Raw genomic sequence first — 19,326 nt, forward strand, 5'->3', positions numbered from 1 at the left:
CTTTCTTTAAGTACTCTTTACAACTTTCTGAGGTTCTTTGTTGTAAAATTCAAATATCATGTATATTTGTGTGTGCACATATAGATGCCAGTATATGTGATGGGGCTGACCAATAGCCAGACGCCCTTCTCCTTTGGCAGTGTTGTACCTAGTCTCACTTTTTCTTGGTCTACCACTAAGAGAGACATTCTGGATGTCCACTCCAGGCACATTGAGGTATTTCATTTTTTTAATCTAAAAATACTGGTTCAGATCTTGCAAAGCTTGGTAGTAGGGGCACTAGGGTAGTCATTCTGCACCTTACTGGGTTTTGAGTTAAACAATGTTTAAAGTTGACAGGAAACTTAAAATTATGACTAGGTAATTAGGTATTATCGGAAGATATTAACAACAATATCTAAACACCAACTATAAAGTCTTTAAAAAAACGCAAATATAAAACATTTAAAATAATAAATTATTTGCACTTCAGTTGTTTCATCCTTATGAAAGTGTCCAACATTTTTTGATCGTTTATTTGTGACTTTTCATTTGCTGAAGTTGTTGGCATGCAGACTGGTGAAGAGTCAGTGATTATGGAGGCTAGTCTTCCTATGTGTTCACATACTGACAGCAATATGTTGCCTTTGTACTTCCAATCATTTCACCAAAGAGACTCTTTAACTCGTCTTTGCTATCACTGTTAGTGGTGTATAAAAAAACCTAATAAACAAATAATGCTTAGCCTGGTGGGGGTACAAGTAAAGCCTGGTGGCCTGCCAGGCTCATAATATACAGGGGAAACCCTGCTGTTAAGTTTATGTTATGAATGAAGGGTGGGATTGAATAAGGTTGGACTTTAACTTTTTCCAACATGTAAAATGAATCTTCACATTTCTTCTCTTTCTTGTATTGCTTAATTTATTTAGTTATTTTATCTACTATTCACACAACAGTTACTAGTGCTGAATATGAAATATATGCTCATTGACATAATTAATTATTTTGTTTGAACTGTTTTCTTGCCAGGGTTGAATGATTAAACAACATAAGTGATTCTAAAAAACAAGAAAACTTACCATAAACTAGAAGATGCTTGAATGAGTTGGACTGAGAATCGGACTCTTAATTATACATGTATTTATACCAAAAACATCCAGTACAGCCCTTTTTGTTTGGTTTGGTACACAGCAGCGTTTTGGGTGCAAGAAGTTTGCAGGTTCTCTGCAACTCGCTAAGGGACATTTTCCAAATACTAATAGTGACTTGTGTATATGGTTGAACCTATATGTCTAAATTTGAACTAAATTTTAGAAAATTCTCATGTTCTGAGTTGTATGTTTAATTGTTGCACCCTGAGAGAGATTCAAATCCATTAATAAAAACCCATATTAGCAACATTTGTAGTCACTTCTGTCCCCAGTTTAGTGTTTATCAGCCCATTGTTGTCTTTTAGCCAACATGACTACATTTTTAACCGCTTAATTTTATTTAAATATTAAATTTGGAGTGCTAAATATATTATGTAGCTTTTGTCCTATTATAAGCTGAGAAAATGTACCAGTTAACTTTGTTCTGTTCTTGTCACATGCTGTTTCTGTTGTTGAACCATATCTATTTTAGGCTCTGTCTTCTCTTTGATCCTTTTTTCTGATTAAATTAAGATAATGTTGTCTCTCTGTTATGGTGGAGTTTCTAGAACCCCGTCCCGCTCAGCTCAACCGCTTCCTCATTAATAGCCTCTGTCTTGCTCCTCTTTTCTCATCGTTGTTGTCTTTTTTATTAGATTTTCTGCTATTTTTGCCATTCTTCTGATGATCTCTGTCTTCTTCAGGCTAATGTTGAACTTCAGCCAGAGCATAATTTTGGCATGACAGTGACAGGGAGAACAAGAGGCCGGACCGGGCTGAAGGTGGTTCTCAGAGTTTCTGACCCAAATGCTCAGCAGCTAGAGGGAAATGTTCTGGAGCTCAGAGATGAGATCCAGATCCAGGTACGGTGGCGACACATACGGGGGGAAATCTTGTGTAAGAACTGTTCATCTTTCATCTCAGCACCAGTATTATAAATAATTTAAACCTGTTTTATGCACCTCTCTGCTCGTCGCAACTATGCTCCCTGCTGCTTTATAATGTTGAAAGCTTTCTTTGTGACAGCAGAATATTGAAAATGCAGAGGTTTGAAGGATCTTTGAAGAGATAACACTGCAGATTAGTCGAAGCTGAATGCATCTGGCTTCCGGCTGTAATAAACCATGACATGTCACTAGCGCAGAAACATCAAAGGTCCTCTAATAATTTGAGTTTTAACGCTCTTCTTTAATCAAGGTCTATGACAAGCTACACGTGCTTCATCCTCAAGTAGAAGCTGAGGAGATCCTGATGGCTCCAAACTCTGCCCTCAAGCTCCAAACTAACAGGTGAGTTATCTGTTCTTGTTGCACAGTGTGTTTAATGCATTATTTATAACACACAACGTCATAGAACCATGATGTGTTTGGTTTTTTTTTCCTGTGTCTAACAGGGATGGTGTGGGTGTGCTCTCCTACCGGATGCTGGATTGCCCTGACCAGCTTGTTGTTGCTCAAGTTGACAATAAGGGCCTCCTCTCATCTGGTTCTCTCACTGGGATGTGTTCTCTCCTGGTCACCTCACAGGAGATTTTCGGTGTCAATCAAACTCTCATCCTCACTGTGAAGGTCAGCTCAGTTAGTTGAACGAAATGATTTTAGGATTTTTGCTTTTGTAACCTCTAGCCTTTGGAGAGCAATGTTGAAATCCATCTAACTGCTTGCCAAAAGTTCAACAAGGTTTTAAAGGCTTAAATTTATAAATCTTGATTTTAAGATTTTTTTTTCTTTTTCTTTTTAGAAATCAAAAAACAACAACCAAAAATGTTATTTGACTGGTTTATTGTCCCAGAAATGATTGTGTTGATAATATTGTTCTTTTGAGGTCATTTTGAAGTAATATATTAATAATGGCATTATAATGGAAGTGTGCCCTCTCAAATACTAGTAAACTTTAATTTTGTCCAGAACACTCCACTCTGGAGCTGTATATTTTAAATATTGAAAATATAACACAATAAACAAAAACAATAAGTTAAAAAAAAAATAAAAATCACACAACTTTAGCCAAGTTGTGTGTGATTATGATGTCTCTGTAAATAAAATTGCCATTCAAAAAAATCTTAATAAATAGAACAGAAATCATGGAGCCCATTTTAATTAATCATGCAATTAATTGATTAATTGCTTATTGCCAGAGGCGTAACGGTTATGCTATGGGAGAACCATAAGCGCCATGATGCAGGGAAGCTTCATCATGGAGCCATCAATGTTATGGCTATTTTGATAATATAGAACATTAATAAATAATTTAAAAACTGTGACATCAAAGTGAAAAATTAATAATATAAAATCTACAATACCTGCTTGCATAATGGAGCTCACCCTTAAACTATTAATTGTTGAAGCACTTTTTGTTTCAGTTTTGTCATCACTGATGCTGGTCGTCCCCCAGACTGGCAAGAAAAAGATAAGATTTATTTGTCATTGTCATCAACAGATTACAACGAGATTGAGATTTGCTCGACTCGAGTTAAGAAAAGACAAACTTCGAAAAACAAAGCAAACCTGCAGGATAAACACAAAAATTTGATGAAAGTAGCAAAGCAAACAGCCCAACTAAAAATGATAGAATCTGGAATCTTGATCCCGTTTGGCTTTGAGTTTGGGCAAAACTTTCCCAATTGCATGTGTGTCCAAAAAGAGTTCCTCCAAGAACCAACAGCTTCCTGGGAAGGAGTTGTTATGAGGGGCTGATCAACCAGTAAGATGCACACTTGGTTGAATCATGTGTCCACTTGGTGCTCGTTAGCCAACAATCAAAATCTTATTTTATTTATTTTTTTCCCACTCCACATTCTGTAAATAAGTGGCCAGGAATGCAAATAATTTATCATTTTAGATTAAATATGATCTCATGCCAGCAGATGCTACTATATACTCAAGGTTCCCAACATGGAGTCATTCTGTTCATAAAAGGGCAAGCTCACCTTCAGAGTTAAACATGTTATTCACTGTAGGAATGACATACAGAAGGTAATTAATCATCGATTAAAATATTTCAACTTCTAAATTAGCGAAATATAAATATTAATTCAAGAGGTCAGAGACAGATATTTACAGGCATTCATATATTTCTTTTGAGAGTAGCCTTTCATGGTGAAGGCATTTATCTGTATCAGAGATTCAGGATGGTAAGTGCTTGGGATAAAGGCTGTTTTGGCTAAATCAATAACTTTTTAAGGGACCTTGTAGCAGTTGAAATGTAAGAGTAGCTTTATAGTGTTATGTTCTTAAAATAAGTAGATCAAAAATATTTTCTTTTTTTAACTTGCAGAAACTTTTTAAACTTTTTGTTTAACACTAAATCTGTGCAGAAAGGTTTCAGATAATCTTTTGTTGAATAGTGCTAAAAACTGCTGAACAAGAATTTTTAAAAATGAAACATTCATGCTGCTGAGAAATATGAGCCTCTTATCTATGTGGCTTCCCCGTTTGTTCCCAAGCTGTTGAAGTGACAGCTGACAGCTACGACTGATTGCAATACCAACCTCTTTTATTTGATTCCTCAGGTGGTTCCTGTGTCCTACGTCCGCTTCAGTGCCAGTCCGGTGCTGAACACGCTCGCTAGAGAGGGCCTGGGCGCCTTTCCTCTGGGAATCCTGCTCACCTTCACTGTCCACTTTCATGCTAGCACTGGAGAGGCCATGCACAGCTCAAACTCCCAGCTTACATTTTCTACAAACAGGTCAGTCATCTCTTATTTTGACATCCCAAATTAAAACTTTTTGACAGAGTTTGAACAATCATCCCATTAGTCTTGAATCCAGAGAAAAATTATCCAAATGTCAGTTTAAAGGTTGACAAAGTTAATTTTCCTTCTTCTGCCGGACACATAAATCTACTTATTTTTTAGAAATTTGCTTTTCAATGTTGTCTTCTTTTGTTTTTCATTCTGCTTTCTGAGATGAACATTATCCTGATTTTAATACCGTAAAGCACATGCAGTACTTTCATGTGTATCATGAAAGTAGTCTATGACCAGTACAGAACACAGGAGGGAGCAGTATTACTTTTAGTGTGTAGAGGAACGCATACTACAGGATTTCCATCCTGTAATCCTGCCCACTTGCAAAGTAGGATGGGACAAAATATTGTTAAATGCTCTGTGACCTTAAGACGCGCAGCTTTATACACTGACTCTATGCCAACTACAATGTTTTAATGAGGGTCCGAGTCGGCAGTGCTTGCCTGCTGGAGTACTTATACCTCTTGGTCTCTCTGTAATATTTTGTCATGTTACAATCATAAACTTCATGTTATTGTGGGTTCTTTTTTTTAGAGTGACCAACACAAAGTAGGACAAAATTGTGGAGAGAAATATGGTTTTAACAGTTTTCACACAGATGTCTAAATACTGTTGCATGAAATTAAGTGCAGAAATCCCCTGATTAATAAATCGTCCACTTGTATGTGTATATTTTAATTTTCTGTGTAGCTGTGGTGTAAAGACCTCAGAGGTTTGTTCCAGAACATTTCTAACATGACAGATGAGTAGAGCATTAATTACAGAAGCAGCCTAAAGGCTCATGGAAGCTCAGGAGGAGTTGCTGAGAGCCACAGTTCAGGTGGATGATTCATTGACAGCACAACTCTTAGCTGTTTATTCTTTATGAAAAGAGTTGTTTTTTATTTTTTTTTTGCCTTTTTTTTCTCCGAAGAGTTTTTGCGGTGCTAATGGATCGTATTTTTTGTGACAGTAGGCAGACAGGAAATAGGGCGAGGAGAGGGGGGGCAAGACATGCGGCAAAGGTCGCCGGGACCGGGAGTCGAAGGACTAAGGCCTCCAAACGTGGGGCGTGCTAACCCCCTGCGCCACCACAGCACGCCCCATGAAAGTGTTTTAAAAGGAAGTTCATTGAGTTGGTCTGGTCTCCATGTTTCTGCCTACAAGTCAAATGCTATTTGTTGTGGAAAACTAAGATTGCATATTACCCTCAACACACAATCTTCATGTTGAAAAATGGTGGTGGAAGCATCATGCAGTGAGGATGCTTTTCTCCAGCAGGTAGAGAAATTCCAGTTGACTGGAAGATGGATGGGAAAATATTTTGGTGTCTACATGTGCAAAACTGATGGAGACATGTCCAAAACGTTAGTCTCAAGATTTCTTTTATGACCAATGAGCTTTCTTTCAGTTTACAATTATGCATTACTTTGTGTCAGACTAGAACATGATTGATTACAATACATTAAAGTTTTTGGTTGTAATGTGAGAAAAGGTTATGAATACTTTAGGAATGCAGTATATCTGCTGTGACGAGCGATTACTTTTCAGATCTGTTGAATTAGAAAACAATTTGTTGTCAGTCCAGCTTTTTTGTTTGTGGAGACAGGATGGCTCTCAGTAAAATGTTGATATCTGTTCTTAGATCCTTACTTTAAAACAATGTGTCTTAATTCAGCATTTTTCTCAAAGGAAAAGATTTAAAAGCTCAAAACAATGAATAGAAAAAAATAGAGTAACTGTTAATCTTTATTCTCTGCTGTTTTGCACACTGAACTGCAGACATGTCCCCATAAGTTGTGGCAAATGTTTCCTGTTAATTTGCTTTCAACACTTTGTGTGCTTCTGCTAATTAAAGTCTTCTTCACTTTGTTACAACATCCACACCAAAGGGTGTTGTAGCTACGAACTGGAAGAGAGTATAATGATGCAGTCACTGATCAGAAAAACATTTCTATTTTTTTTTTTTTTTTTTTTTTTAGTTCTGACTACTCTGTCTCCAATCAAGCTAAAAATTGGCCAATTCTGGCCCTGCACTACAGATCTACTAATTGATTATCCATGTGAGGGAAAATAATCTTTCAAACTGTTTCAGAGCCAAATTAGGTGGCTCTGAAACCATCTGATTTCAGATGCTGCTTTTTATCTGAAGAAAAAAGCAGCTTAACAGAGCAGCTGGTCATTTACACTTCAATTATTTTTCTTCTGAATAGTTAGTGATACTCTTACACTTTAGTCTCTTATATGTTCAGTCTGATAATAGTTGCTAAGGTCACCTCAGAGTGTTTCAGCTGCCTCCATGAGGAGTTGACATTAATTTCCCAAACTCGACCAGTAACCTCACCTCAGATTTTCTCCTGAGGAAGGAACCTAAATTAATAGTCACTGAACACGGAGTTGCTGCTCTTTCAGGGGAAGCGACTCCCTCACCAACCTGCTCAATAAATTGATACTTTGTTACACTGCTACATTGTTTTCCAGTCCATGAGATAATTTTAGAGCAAGAGTTGGAGGCTGCGTTTTAAAGTCCTAATGGTGTGGGATCTATGAACACTGGCCAGTGATTAAATTCTGCAGAGTCTCGGAAGAACTAATAGGTTTCAATATATGAAGTTTAAACAGTTTTGCCTTTTTGAGAAATGAGACAAAATATAAGATGTATTTTTAAGTGGAGAGAAAATGGATCAGCATCCTAAAGTTAAAAAAAGAAAATAAGCCATAAAACATGCCTATAAATTTAAAATACCAATCAGCTATATTGGTCTAGTTTGAGGTTTTCCTTTACAGATGTATAGATACATCTATTGACTTAGTCCTTAAACTATTTTTATAACACACACATTACAGATTCATCCTGATGTGCAAATTTTATTTAATTTGTATTTTTCAGAGCATTCTTGCATATTAAAAATAGCCAGATCAGAATAATAACAATGGAAATATATGGAGTTGCATGCTTTTTACAACAAACTCATGTTCTTCTTGCTGTGTGCCCATCACCTACTGTGGCTCTGTGCTTTCTCTCAGGGATGATCTGGTCCAGCTGGGAGTCGGCCCCACTAACCACTCAGTGACAGTGAGAACAGTCAATGTAGGTCTCACACTTCTGGCACTGTGGGATAATGAAAACATGGGCGTGGCGGACTACGTTCCACTTCCTGTTGATCATGCTATTCATATGGATGAAGCCAATAAGCTGGTTGTGGGTGATGTGGTCTGCTTCCAAGCCAAGTTAACAAACCCAGATGGTAAGTGTATCATAAATTGCTCCAAGACATTTGTATAAAATGTACCAACATAACATTTAATAACTCTGTCAGTATATATTTACAGTATATGACACTCTTTTGTTTTTCTGTTATGTTTGCAGTTTTTCCCACATTGTTTTTCTTCACCAGTTTTTTTTGTTTTTTCAGCTACATACCTTAATACTTTAACAGTATTTCATGCTGTGTAGAATTGTCCTTTACTACCCGATATTTGCAACAGATTATTTTGTTACCATCTTTTCAGGAGCTCCTGGCACATGGAGTTCCTCTGCAGATGGTATTCTCCAGGTGGACCCTAAAAGCGGGGCAGCTGTAGCCAGAGACTCTGGCGTAGTGACTGTGTTCTACGAGATATCTGGTGTTTTGAAAACCTACAGAGAGGTAAATTATGTGTTTTATTATCTCTCATTAAGGCAGATTTGAGCAAATTGCACAACTACAAGTTTCCTTTGGAGATTCATGAATCATTCTTCATCACACAATAATATAGTTTTAAAAATAATGCACAGGTTTTAAGACCTCTAAAGTTTATTCTTCATCTATTACAGCAAAGTGCAGTGCATAAAATTTTTTCTTAACTCATACTAGACAAGAGTAATTGTGAAGACAAGAATAATTTGCTGTGTCTTAGCTTTCAACCTTTTCATTACATTTTCCTGTGAATTCAACTCAACCAGTAATTTAAAACAAATGCAAATAAATAAAAACAAATACATTAGCAGAATGAGACATGGTGATATGTTGTGTTGAGATTTTCTTAAAAGGCTCCTGAGACTCCGCTGAACAGTTACAGATAGAGTTTCTGTCAATGTTAGAAACACAAGAGGTGGTTGAGCTGGTATTGCTCCTTGTTGTGAAAAATGTCATAAGAATTTTCAGTTATCATATTGACAAATTGAAATGAATGATATGTGAGAGTTCAAAATGCTGTCAGTATTTTCTGGGTTTATTTGTCGGTTCCACGAGAACGTAACTAAAAATCAATATATTAAAAAATTTGATCAAATGGAGTTGTATTAGCAGCTTAGTGATAAGAATCACACTTTGTGTCACTGGCGTCCTGAAGAAGCCTCTTTGAAAATAACTTTTTTTAAGGAGCAGCATTTGTGTTTGTGGAGCTGAGACTGCAGTGACAGCTGTACAGTTACCAAAAAAAGTTAAAGATACTTTTTTGTCATCGTTTTTATTACTACAAAAACAGCACAAAATCTTGTGATTTTACATCCAGTAAAAGAGAAGAGGGATGCAATATGCCTGTTTGTCAGTGTGTACCCACATTTTTTGCCATTATGTTTCAACCTACTTATGTTTTGTACCCCTCAATTAACTATTTCATACCCTTATACTTAATCATTATGCATCAGTGCATTTCTCTTAATAGTAAAGTATTAAATGAGTTATTAATATAAAATAATAGACATAGAAAAATAAAACAAAAACCTCCTCATTTTTAATCTTTAATAATAATGAAAACACAAAAATTGTGCTTGAGGCGTTATACACAAATTGGACACCTCACACCAGGTTTTTGTGACTGAAACTGGAACTGTTCCGGCAGGAGATCCAAACAGAAATTCAATTTTATGTCTCAAACTACAACAGAACCCAGAACACAATATTATTGGTTCAACTCCAGGGGGAAATTTTGGGGGAAAATGCTTAAGTTGTACATTTTTTTCTAGTCTCCAGAAAAACAACGTCTCTGTCATGGTTGAACCCACTTTTGAGCCGTGGAGATTAAGACTGAACAGAGTGTACACAATGGAAAAACTAATGTTTACTTACAGTTGAATTTGGCTTTGTGGGTGTCTTTTAACATGATTTGCTTGGTCAAACACAAAGCAGGTTGAAACACTGGGTGAGGATAAGTAAATAACAGTGTTATTTACTATAACATTGTTATAGTAAATTCTTTATTATAACAATGTTATAGTAAAGTAAGTAAAATGCCAATGCACGGTCATGTTGGTGTCTTTTTCGCTAGTTTTTCTGTATTTTTATTATTATTGCAGTTATTTCTGTACTGCAGATGCAAAATGTAAGTCTCACATATATTCTTAATTTTAAATATATTTTTTGGAAGACTTTATTTGAACACTATGTCCACTGACTTTTAAGTAAGCAAAGAAATACGTTTAGGAGTCACATAACCAAATATATTACAACACGGCAGATAAATAAAAACATATTATAGGCTATTCAAAGACGATATGAGCCACCCAGTGCAACATTTTTCATGGTGCAGGACCCTTTTTCTCTCCTGACCTAAAAGTGTAAGCGTGAAGTGTAAGTGTGATCAAAGCTACAAAAGTATGAAATGGGAAAGCAGAGAAATGAGCTTCTCTCTTCCAAACATTGAAAGTCTTCCAGTTTAACTTTATTTTCTGTGTTTGTTACTCTGTAGGTAATTGTGGAAGCGCCTACTACAACAACCGCTATGACTCAACCTTCACCCGTCCGGTCTGGAAAGGAGACAAAAGTTCTGCTTACTACCAGAGAGAGAGGAACCAACCTCATCGGTAAAAATATTTAAAGCAGATATCTGTTTTAGAGTAAGTAAAAGAATATGGAGAGCAAGATGAATTTGCTACTAAAATGTTTCTGGATTTAGCTACTTTGTTTTATACTAAATGTAAGTGTTCAGTTATATTTTAACTTTGGCTACATAAAAATAAACAGTGTGAAGAGCAAATAAACTAAAATGTTTTAGCCAAACTAGAATCTAATTTTTTTATTTGGATAAAAAGTAAGTTTCAGCTTTCCATTCTGCTTTACCCCCAGGAACCTGTTTGCCTACCCAGATAGCAGCTATTGCAAAGCTTGAGCCAGAAAAATCTGTCAGCTGCCTTCTCAGCTTCACCAGCGACACTATCGACTTCTCTCCCAACGATGTGTTCAAAACACACACGCGCTTTGACTCCAGTATTGGTAAGACTCATCTGAATTCAGGTCACAAAGTATTTTCATGACTAAAGAAGCTTCTAAGCACATTTTTTCTCTTTTGAGTTATTGCACAAATATACAATTTTCTGATGCATTTGAGGTTAATAGCCTTTGTTGGATTAAATTACAGAAAGTTCAAATAACTGATTCTAATTTTGTTGATGCTTTTGTTTTTCTTTGTCCGCTTGAAGCCCATCATTTGGTTTTTACAGCATTTTGTTGTTTTTGGAAAGTTTCAGACCTAACCTCATCACTCAGTTTTGCAGCAGATCAGAAAATCTATTCACAAGACCATAATGTTGCTTCGTTCACATTCATTTCTTGTGTTTTTTCTGGTATTCTGTTCTAAAATATAGAAATAGTACATTTAAATCTATCTTTAACAGTGTTAATGTCTGTGCACTTTATGAGAACGGGAAAATACTGTTTACAAGGACCTAATCAATACTTGCATTGCCCAAGGAATGAATTTTACAGAGGCCATAAAAGGTGTCCAAGTGATGTATCGAACCAAGGAGAGTCCATGTTGCTTGAAAGCATTGATGTAATTGTGTTTGGGGTTTGGGACTCACCCTTGTTGCTTGTTTGTCACTGTTGGATCCTTTGGGTGTGTACCACTGTACAAAACTATGGCTTTCTACGGACTTTCTGAATGTACCATTTGATTGTGAACCTGAGGTTAAAGGTTAAAACTCCAGCAACTCTAGAATAAAATACAGTGTTCAGTTTGTCAGTGAATCTTTTCATGTCACAGGCTTAAACTTTTCTTTGACCTTTATAACATTGAAATGTGCAAGCTTGGTAAAATTGTGAAGGGGAATGAAAATGATGGACGATTAGACAAACATAAAGCAAACTGTGCTTCTCCCCGAGACAGTGTTGTTTCTGTACACCTTTTATTGCATAGAATCCATTATTCTTTGCAATCAGCTCCAGCTCAGTCCAACTAGATTGAGAGGAACTGTGAACTTAGTTTTGCCAAATATTCTCAATTAGATTTCGGTATAGACTTTAATTAGGCCCTTTTAACACATGAATATGTCTCAGTCTGAAGTCTTTTGCAGACTCGAACACTTTTCATTCTTACAGTTGCGTTGCATTTAGTTCCATTCTTGTTCCAACACAGCTGAGTCAGATGACTGGCCCGTTACCAGGCCTTTGCCAAATTTGATGGCATGTTGAAGAATAATTCAGTGATTTTATCCAGCTGTGTTGGAGCAGGGATGCAGTAGATCCAGTAGTTTGTAGTTGCACCATGCTCTTTCAGTTTGCATATGATTGATTGAACAGTTTTCCATGAGATGTTCAAAGCTTGGGATTATAGGAACCCTTGTTGCTGTTCTATCCCTGGCCTGTTGGTCTGTGTTGCTTGGTTTTCATAATGCTGCTTGTTCACTCATGTCCTCTAATAAACTGATGCCTTCACAGAATTTATGCTGGGATAAAATTATACTTAGATGGGCTTTGTTTTTTTAATTAGGTGACTTCTGAAGGCTCAAGTTGCAATGAGTTTTATTTAGGGGCATCAAATGAAAGGTAACTGAATATAAATGTGTTAACTTGCTACAAAAAAAAGAGGGAAAACTGCTCATTTCCCTCTACTATAGAATCATATGCTACTTTGTCTATCATAAAATAACAATAAAATAAAAGGTTTAAAGTGACAAAATATGGAAAAAGTTTGTGGTATGAATACTAGTTGAGCCCTTGTTCCTGTTTTTGCTCCAGGTCTGTACACATGCACAATGACCCTGCAGCCCACGACTAATCAACAGACCCGTTTACTTAGCGTGTCCATGACCAACCTGCTGGTGAAGGCTGGCCTAGTCGGCAGCGTTTTCACCGGAGAGCAGGTCAGCGCCCAGCTGCCCATCGAGCCGGGGCTTTACTCAGACCAGACTGAGCTGCTGCTCTCCAACCTGCACCCGTCTGCTGAGTTCACAGTTTACGGCCCCCCCGCTGTTCTGTCCACCATCGAGGTCAGGAGTGGTTCAGGAAATATGCACCACAATATTACTCTATGTCAACAGGTAGATGTGAGAAAACACATTTTGTTGTCTTTAGGTGACGTCCACTTCTCCCAGTCTTGTCGTCTACGAGAAGGAGGTCCAGCAAGGATTCCCCAGTTATACGAAGTACATTGTTAATGCTGTGGACCCGCATTCAGCAGTTTCAGCTTCTGTCGACATAAGCAGTGCTTCTTCTGGTCAGAGTTTGGTCATCCCTGTCAGTTTTATTCATGTTAATGATCCCAACGCTGCCAAGCAAGGTCAGTCACTGTTTCTGTGCAAATGTTAATCTGCTGAGCAACAAGCCAAAGGATGTACTTTTGTACTTTTATCTGTACTTTTTTTTGTCAGCTCTCAGGAAATATAGCAGACGTAAAATCTTACAGAGCTGTATACAAAATTTGATGGGCTATTAAATTTTGACTTAATGTGCTGTAGGTTATTACTATGGGGGCGTGACTGCCCCTTTTTCCAAGTTGATGTTTCGGAAAAAGGTGCAGCCTCACTCACTTACTGCTATGTGGGGGGTTTTTCGTTGTGTTTTTTTTTTTTTTTACTATTTCACAACTATTAAAAAAGATAGATGGAATAGATAGATAGATATTTACGTAACCCATTAAGTAAGTTAAGCACAAGTTATTCTAAGAAGTTCTTTTGACTAGAACTATGGGAAACAAGGACATATTGATGCAATTTGTCAGTGATAATAAATGCAGGAGTAGAAATTTCACACATCTACAGTATTTTAACAAACTTCAGTGCGATTTCCTAGAATAAGTTAATGTTTGTGTGATGTTCTCAACTCTTCATCAAAGCTTTGACTCTCTTCTCTGCTTCCTTTCTGCAGCGGCTCCTCCTAGTTTCATAGAGGACAACAACTCCTTCCACAGCTTCATAAACTGCTACCAGATGATGTTCTGCACCTTGTTTGCTCTGCTGGCGGGCACAGCTATCATCATCATTGGTGGGTCACCTCACTTTTTTGTTTCCATAATATTGATTTTGTAGGTGGAGGAACTTTTGAAGGAGTCAAATAGTTAAAAGTTTGTGGTATTTTAGTCTATAGTCAAAGAATTCTACAGAATAAGACTTGATGATGTGTTCAGTGTCTAATCTAGACTGCTAGCTTTAGCTACATCAAATATTAGAGGAAAATAATCTAAATTTAATTGGAAAAAGGCAAGTCAGAAAATGGCTGCTTCAAAGGGTTGATTTTAGTGAAAATCAAGTTAAAGGTGTTCACAATCATTCTATGCTGCCTGCCTTCTGTGGGATATCTCTATCAATCAGATCTTCATTAGCTGGTTGGCTGAAGGATTGAATCTATATCAGACTGTTGATTCACTCAGACATCCCTCCTCTTCATCTTGAAAGGCAATGTGGCTGCCTGGCACAATGTTTCAGATTGTTTTGCCTCTAAATGATGAAATGCCTGTAAATGTTGATGTATGTGTCTCAATGTGAGTACAAGATGCTCCTCCATCAGGCTGCAATTTTTCATACTCTGTTGGCAAAGATAAAATCAAAATGTGCCAGTTTTATTGGCAGCAGCACACGCATTAACAGAAGTACATCAGCGATACACACAAGGTTCTGCTCAGAGTCACGTTCTCTTTTTATCCTATTATTTTGTTAGAAACTTACTCAAGTTCTCCAGAGATCTATAGTTCAGATTTTCTTTTTTTTTTTTTTTTTTTTGTGGAATATTTGTGTATGGCTTCCTGTAGAGCTTGCACATTGTTTGGAAAATAGAAAATTGTAATGTTATTTGTGACTTTTGCAATTCTATAAAATGGAAATAACTCACCTTAATCCCTCTTTTCCTTCATCGCAATGACCCCAATATTCTCATTGAGCTTCAGCACAGCAGTCATTAAGATCTGGGTCAGGTGTGGCTAAGAAAGTTGATCATAGTCTGGCCAACTATTCAGATGTTTGTGGCAAGTAGAGCTTTAAAGAAACGTCCCTGTACTAAATATTACATCCAAGCAGTTTTAGTTATTTCTCTGTTGCACACATTGATATGAGTTTCCTGTTGGTACCTGCAGATTAAAATATGAGGATATGTTTGCTTTAACAGTCCTGTTAAAAGAACCGCTTAAATCTCATTCTGACCACATATTAAAAGTGGAAAATAAAAAATAAATCCATATTTTTCTTTTAAAAGTAGAAATAATCAAATAATGTGTAAATGTTCATTTGTTTGAAAAGTGCTGTATCGATTTGAAGTATAAACCTTTCATTAAAACCTATTTTACTTTGTAGTTCTTTGTTTTCCATTTAGCGTAAAAAATGTTTTAAAAAATGTACCACCATATAAAGTTTTTTTTTGCTACGTTTATTGTTTAAATAATTTAGATTGGTTTTATTATTTCTTTTTACTTAATGTATTTTTTAGCTATGTTTTATTATGCATTATTTTCAACATAAAGCCATTGTGTGTGGTTTGGATTAAATCCGACTAAAAATATAACAAGCTGAGGACTTTCTGCAATACAGTCCATTTTCTATACTTGAGTTCATCACTGGAAATTTCTCAGCATTTTCCCTTTAATGTTGTGGTTTTTTTGGCTGTTTTGTTTCATTTTTTTTTTACTTGAATACAAAACTGTGTGAATGAAAACTGCCCAATACTTTTCCCTTTTAGTTTCTTACATTCAATGATTTCTTTTTCATTTTCAGACTGGTATGTTGTATATCTTGAATTTGTATTTTGCCCTGAATGCACAGAACTCTAGAAAAGCTACAGCATCAGTTTTCATGTAAACTTGCCCTGTTTGAAAAACTGAAATAATTTTAATGTCTTTTTTTCCCCCCCGGCAGTCCTGCACTCTTTGTTGTCTCCAAAGGAGCAGTCGTATCACCCGGCTTTCATCCAGAGAACACCGCCACCCCTCACTGGTATGGCACACACAATATGAAGCAAACCTCCACAAAATTATCTAAAAATAAGTCGATTCAGGTGAATCCACCATGAAGCAGCAGTTCATTTGTCTCGATTCAGTGGTGAGAAATGTGAACTCACTCTAAAGCTTTTTCACATTGTCATTGGCAATATTAGAGATTTTCAGGGACATTGGTAGTTAATAGATTTGTGTAAAGGAAATATTCTTATACTCTGAAAAGTAAAGCAGTGAAGTTCAGTTACAATACAGAACAGGCAGCAACTATTAAAGAAATAATTTGTCAAGCAGCAGATTTTCTAGTGGTGTCACCTTTCTGCCCAATCCGATTACATTAGTTTAGATCAGCAAACTAACAGAGGTTCTCCTTTTAATATCAAGATTATGTCCTCATTTATGTTTCAAAGTACTTCTCTCTCACATTAATTTAACTTTTAACAAAGAAAACTTCCACAAACTGATGTGTTTACAGTTGAAAGCAAAGTGGGAAGTTTCCATTTGGTTAGTTTAACGAACAGAAACAAAACAAATCTAATTCCTTTTTCTTTTTTATACGACTGCTGGTCACCAGGCAGAGCTGATCGAAAAGATATTGGCTAATTCTGATCACTAACTAATTGATTGGTTCCTGAGTTGTTTCATTCAAATGCTTTGCCACCAACAAGGCAAACAAAAGGAGTTTCAGCCGAGCTGGTGGCGCTTTAGTTGAAACTGACAGGTAACATGAAACATGTAGCTACGTTTCATCCTGTGGAATAGGATCAAGGCGCAGTGTATTATTTAAATCAGTTGTAAAGCTTGGAAGTATAAAATAGTTACTTCACAACAGTTCAACAGGCTTATCTATAGTATTTTCTACATATGTGTGTTTTAGCAATTGGAGTTTTTATTTTTCAGACAGACTTTGATTTGCTGGCTGATGGTCTGCTATGGTTGACTGTCCCTCAGGTGGAAGAACAGGTTTTCTGTTTATCTTTTTGGCAGAATACTTCCTTCTCAACCTATATTTGTTGATGTTTTTATAAAATAAATGGAGTCCAAGTGTTTTCCCGTGGCTGCAGCTTGCAGTACAACCTTGTGTGAATGAATCAAGAAGAAACTAAATTACTAGAAAAGAAGCATTTCTTAGTCTTGGTCAAACTGGATCATCTCAATAAATTATAATATGACAGTTTTTTCAGTTATTTGATTCAAAAGGAGAATCATAAAAACTTTTTTTGATATACTTGAAGTTGTTTCTCATTTAATATTAATGATTGTGGCTTACAGCAAATGAAAACAGCAAAAATAAGTTTATCAAAAAATAGAAAATTGCAGTAGACCTAATAAAAGATTTTTTAAGAAAGCGTCATTGGCCTACTGAAGTCCACATACTTCATAATATGTGCGCTTAACACTTGTTTGGGACTTCTCTTTTTTTCTACTTTGCCTGAATTGACATGTTTGTATTTTCTCCTCAAATTATCACTGAGTGTGGAAACTTCACACTGGACCTCAGTCAAATTGGATTGTGTTCCTCTACATGTTCCTTCAGACTGTGTGACTTTGACTTCTGAAAGAAAAGCAATGTTTTCTTTCATCTGAAAGCAGGACTTTGGGCCACTGAGCAACAGTCATATTCTTTTATTCCTTTATGAACGGCTTCTGAGACTGTAGTTGTGATTGCAGTTGCAGGTCAGTGTGTGATGTCTCTTGAAGCACTGATCCCAGTTTATTGGAACCTCTCAAGGATGTGGTTATCCTTAATACTTGTGCACCATTTTGTACCAAATGTTTTCCTTCCACTAAACTTTCATTAATATGCTTTGATGCAGCATTCTAAAGTATGCTTTAGAATGCAAAAAAAAAATCATCTTGTATAATAAATATGTTTTGATGTGTAATATATGCCATCCATCTGTATTTTAATTGTCTGACTTTGCCCTCTAGTCTCTGACCCCGTCACCCATCTGTAGCTGATCATTTTTGTCAAACAGAACCTGCTCCTCTGTGTTTTGTATACTTCATCAAGTTTGTTTGTCTGACTCTTTCAGGTCTTGACTCGCCCGCAGCAAATTCTTTCAACCGCATGATGCCGAGAGTTAGTCCAAACAGCACGTACAGATCGCAGCTCTATTCTCCAGATTACAAGTCCTGATTGGGCGCCGTGTTTACGTCCTCTTCGACACGACACCTCGGGTCATTAATATATGAAGAATGTGCCTCTAACCCTCAGCAGGAAAGCTGTGGGAAGATCTGCCTTCAAATGTTGGTACAGAAACTTAAAAAAAAGAATATATCATTTAAAATTAATGCAGAATGATTGCAAGGCTCTGTCTTTTTCTTGGTATGTTTTCTGTGAAGTGTGATGTGGTGGTTGTATATGAAGAGCTGGTGGTGTAGAAATAATACACACCGTGCTGTTTTGTTGTGTTTTGCCTCTTCGTTAACGACTGAAGTATTTGCAAAATGCTCGAACACCAAATCATTTGTTTGAGCTTGAAAAGATATATATTGTGTTTGCCATTAACTTGTGTGCCGCTTATATTTGACACGTGAAGGTCAATAACTCAGGAAAACAACCCTGTCCATTTTTGAGTAACAAGCTGACTTGATATTTTCCAAGAACAAAATGACCTCTGTTGGTTGTAGCTTTGATAACCGTCTTTCACTGAATCCGTCCTGAAAGGTGCCGAACCCTCCAAATGTGTTGAACACCAACTAAGTTGGTCTAATTTCTGTCTTGGGCATTTTTAATTATTATTTAACTGTTCTGATGTTTGAGCCACAATGAATGCAGCTCTTAATTTTTTTTTGTTTAATGTGCAACAGTTGCAAATGTGAAGCATCATTCATTTATCTGAAGTAGATGTGTCTTTATAAAAGCACTCACATGTGATATGGCCTCATGTTGGAAAAAACAAATGTTTTTTTCCCCAGCATTTCAAGAACGACGACTTGCGGCACTGTTGAAATGCTGATTCATTAAAATGTGACTTGGTTTTTATGTGACATATTTTGGCATTTGATTATTATTGGCAAAAGATTATATTTATGTTTTCTTATATCTGATTGATGTTATGCCTTACATATAACTCTGAACAGCTTTTTGGCACATGGTTGAAATTAGCTTGTTTGCTTGTGTGAGAATGTGCTTGTTTTTGCTAATTAAAGATTTTACTTTTTATGTCAGGAGTTTGTCTCAAATTTGTCTACAGTTTAACTTTTCTTCACAGAATTTTTCCAGCCAGACCTCTGGATTAAATTACAAATATTTTTACCACAGCTGTGTTAAGTTGAAGGAACAGAGACTTAACAGAACTGTGGTAAAAGAATATTTGTAATTCAATCCAGATGTCTTAGGGTTAGCTGAGAAATTCGGTTTCTT

At 36.4% G+C, this 19,326-nt stretch overlaps 1 protein-coding gene across 1 annotated transcript in view; it reads left to right on the forward strand.

Annotated features, from left to right (window-relative positions):
- Window positions 1–19,125, forward strand: part of nup210 (nucleoporin 210) — a 34,146-nt gene extending 15,021 nt beyond the window's left edge. The window contains exons 27-40 of the mRNA XM_005805700.3: window positions 85–216; window positions 1,814–1,972; window positions 2,307–2,398; window positions 2,503–2,677; window positions 4,621–4,796; window positions 7,863–8,083; window positions 8,349–8,485; window positions 10,509–10,623; window positions 10,886–11,032; window positions 12,776–13,026; window positions 13,112–13,316; window positions 13,904–14,020; window positions 15,880–15,957; window positions 17,993–19,125. Of these exons, the coding sequence (XP_005805757.1) occupies window positions 85–216; window positions 1,814–1,972; window positions 2,307–2,398; window positions 2,503–2,677; window positions 4,621–4,796; window positions 7,863–8,083; window positions 8,349–8,485; window positions 10,509–10,623; window positions 10,886–11,032; window positions 12,776–13,026; window positions 13,112–13,316; window positions 13,904–14,020; window positions 15,880–15,957; window positions 17,993–18,096 (2,109 nt within the window). The 3' untranslated portion in view covers window positions 18,097–19,125. The remainder of the gene's footprint in view (window positions 1–84; window positions 217–1,813; window positions 1,973–2,306; window positions 2,399–2,502; window positions 2,678–4,620; window positions 4,797–7,862; window positions 8,084–8,348; window positions 8,486–10,508; window positions 10,624–10,885; window positions 11,033–12,775; window positions 13,027–13,111; window positions 13,317–13,903; window positions 14,021–15,879; window positions 15,958–17,992) is intronic.
- Window positions 19,126–19,326: the final 201 nt, after the last annotated feature.

The sequence above is a fragment of the Xiphophorus maculatus genome, chromosome 1 (genome assembly GCF_002775205.1).
Source record: "Xiphophorus maculatus strain JP 163 A chromosome 1, X_maculatus-5.0-male, whole genome shotgun sequence".
Classification (NCBI taxonomy): domain Eukaryota; kingdom Metazoa; phylum Chordata; class Actinopteri; order Cyprinodontiformes; family Poeciliidae; genus Xiphophorus; species Xiphophorus maculatus.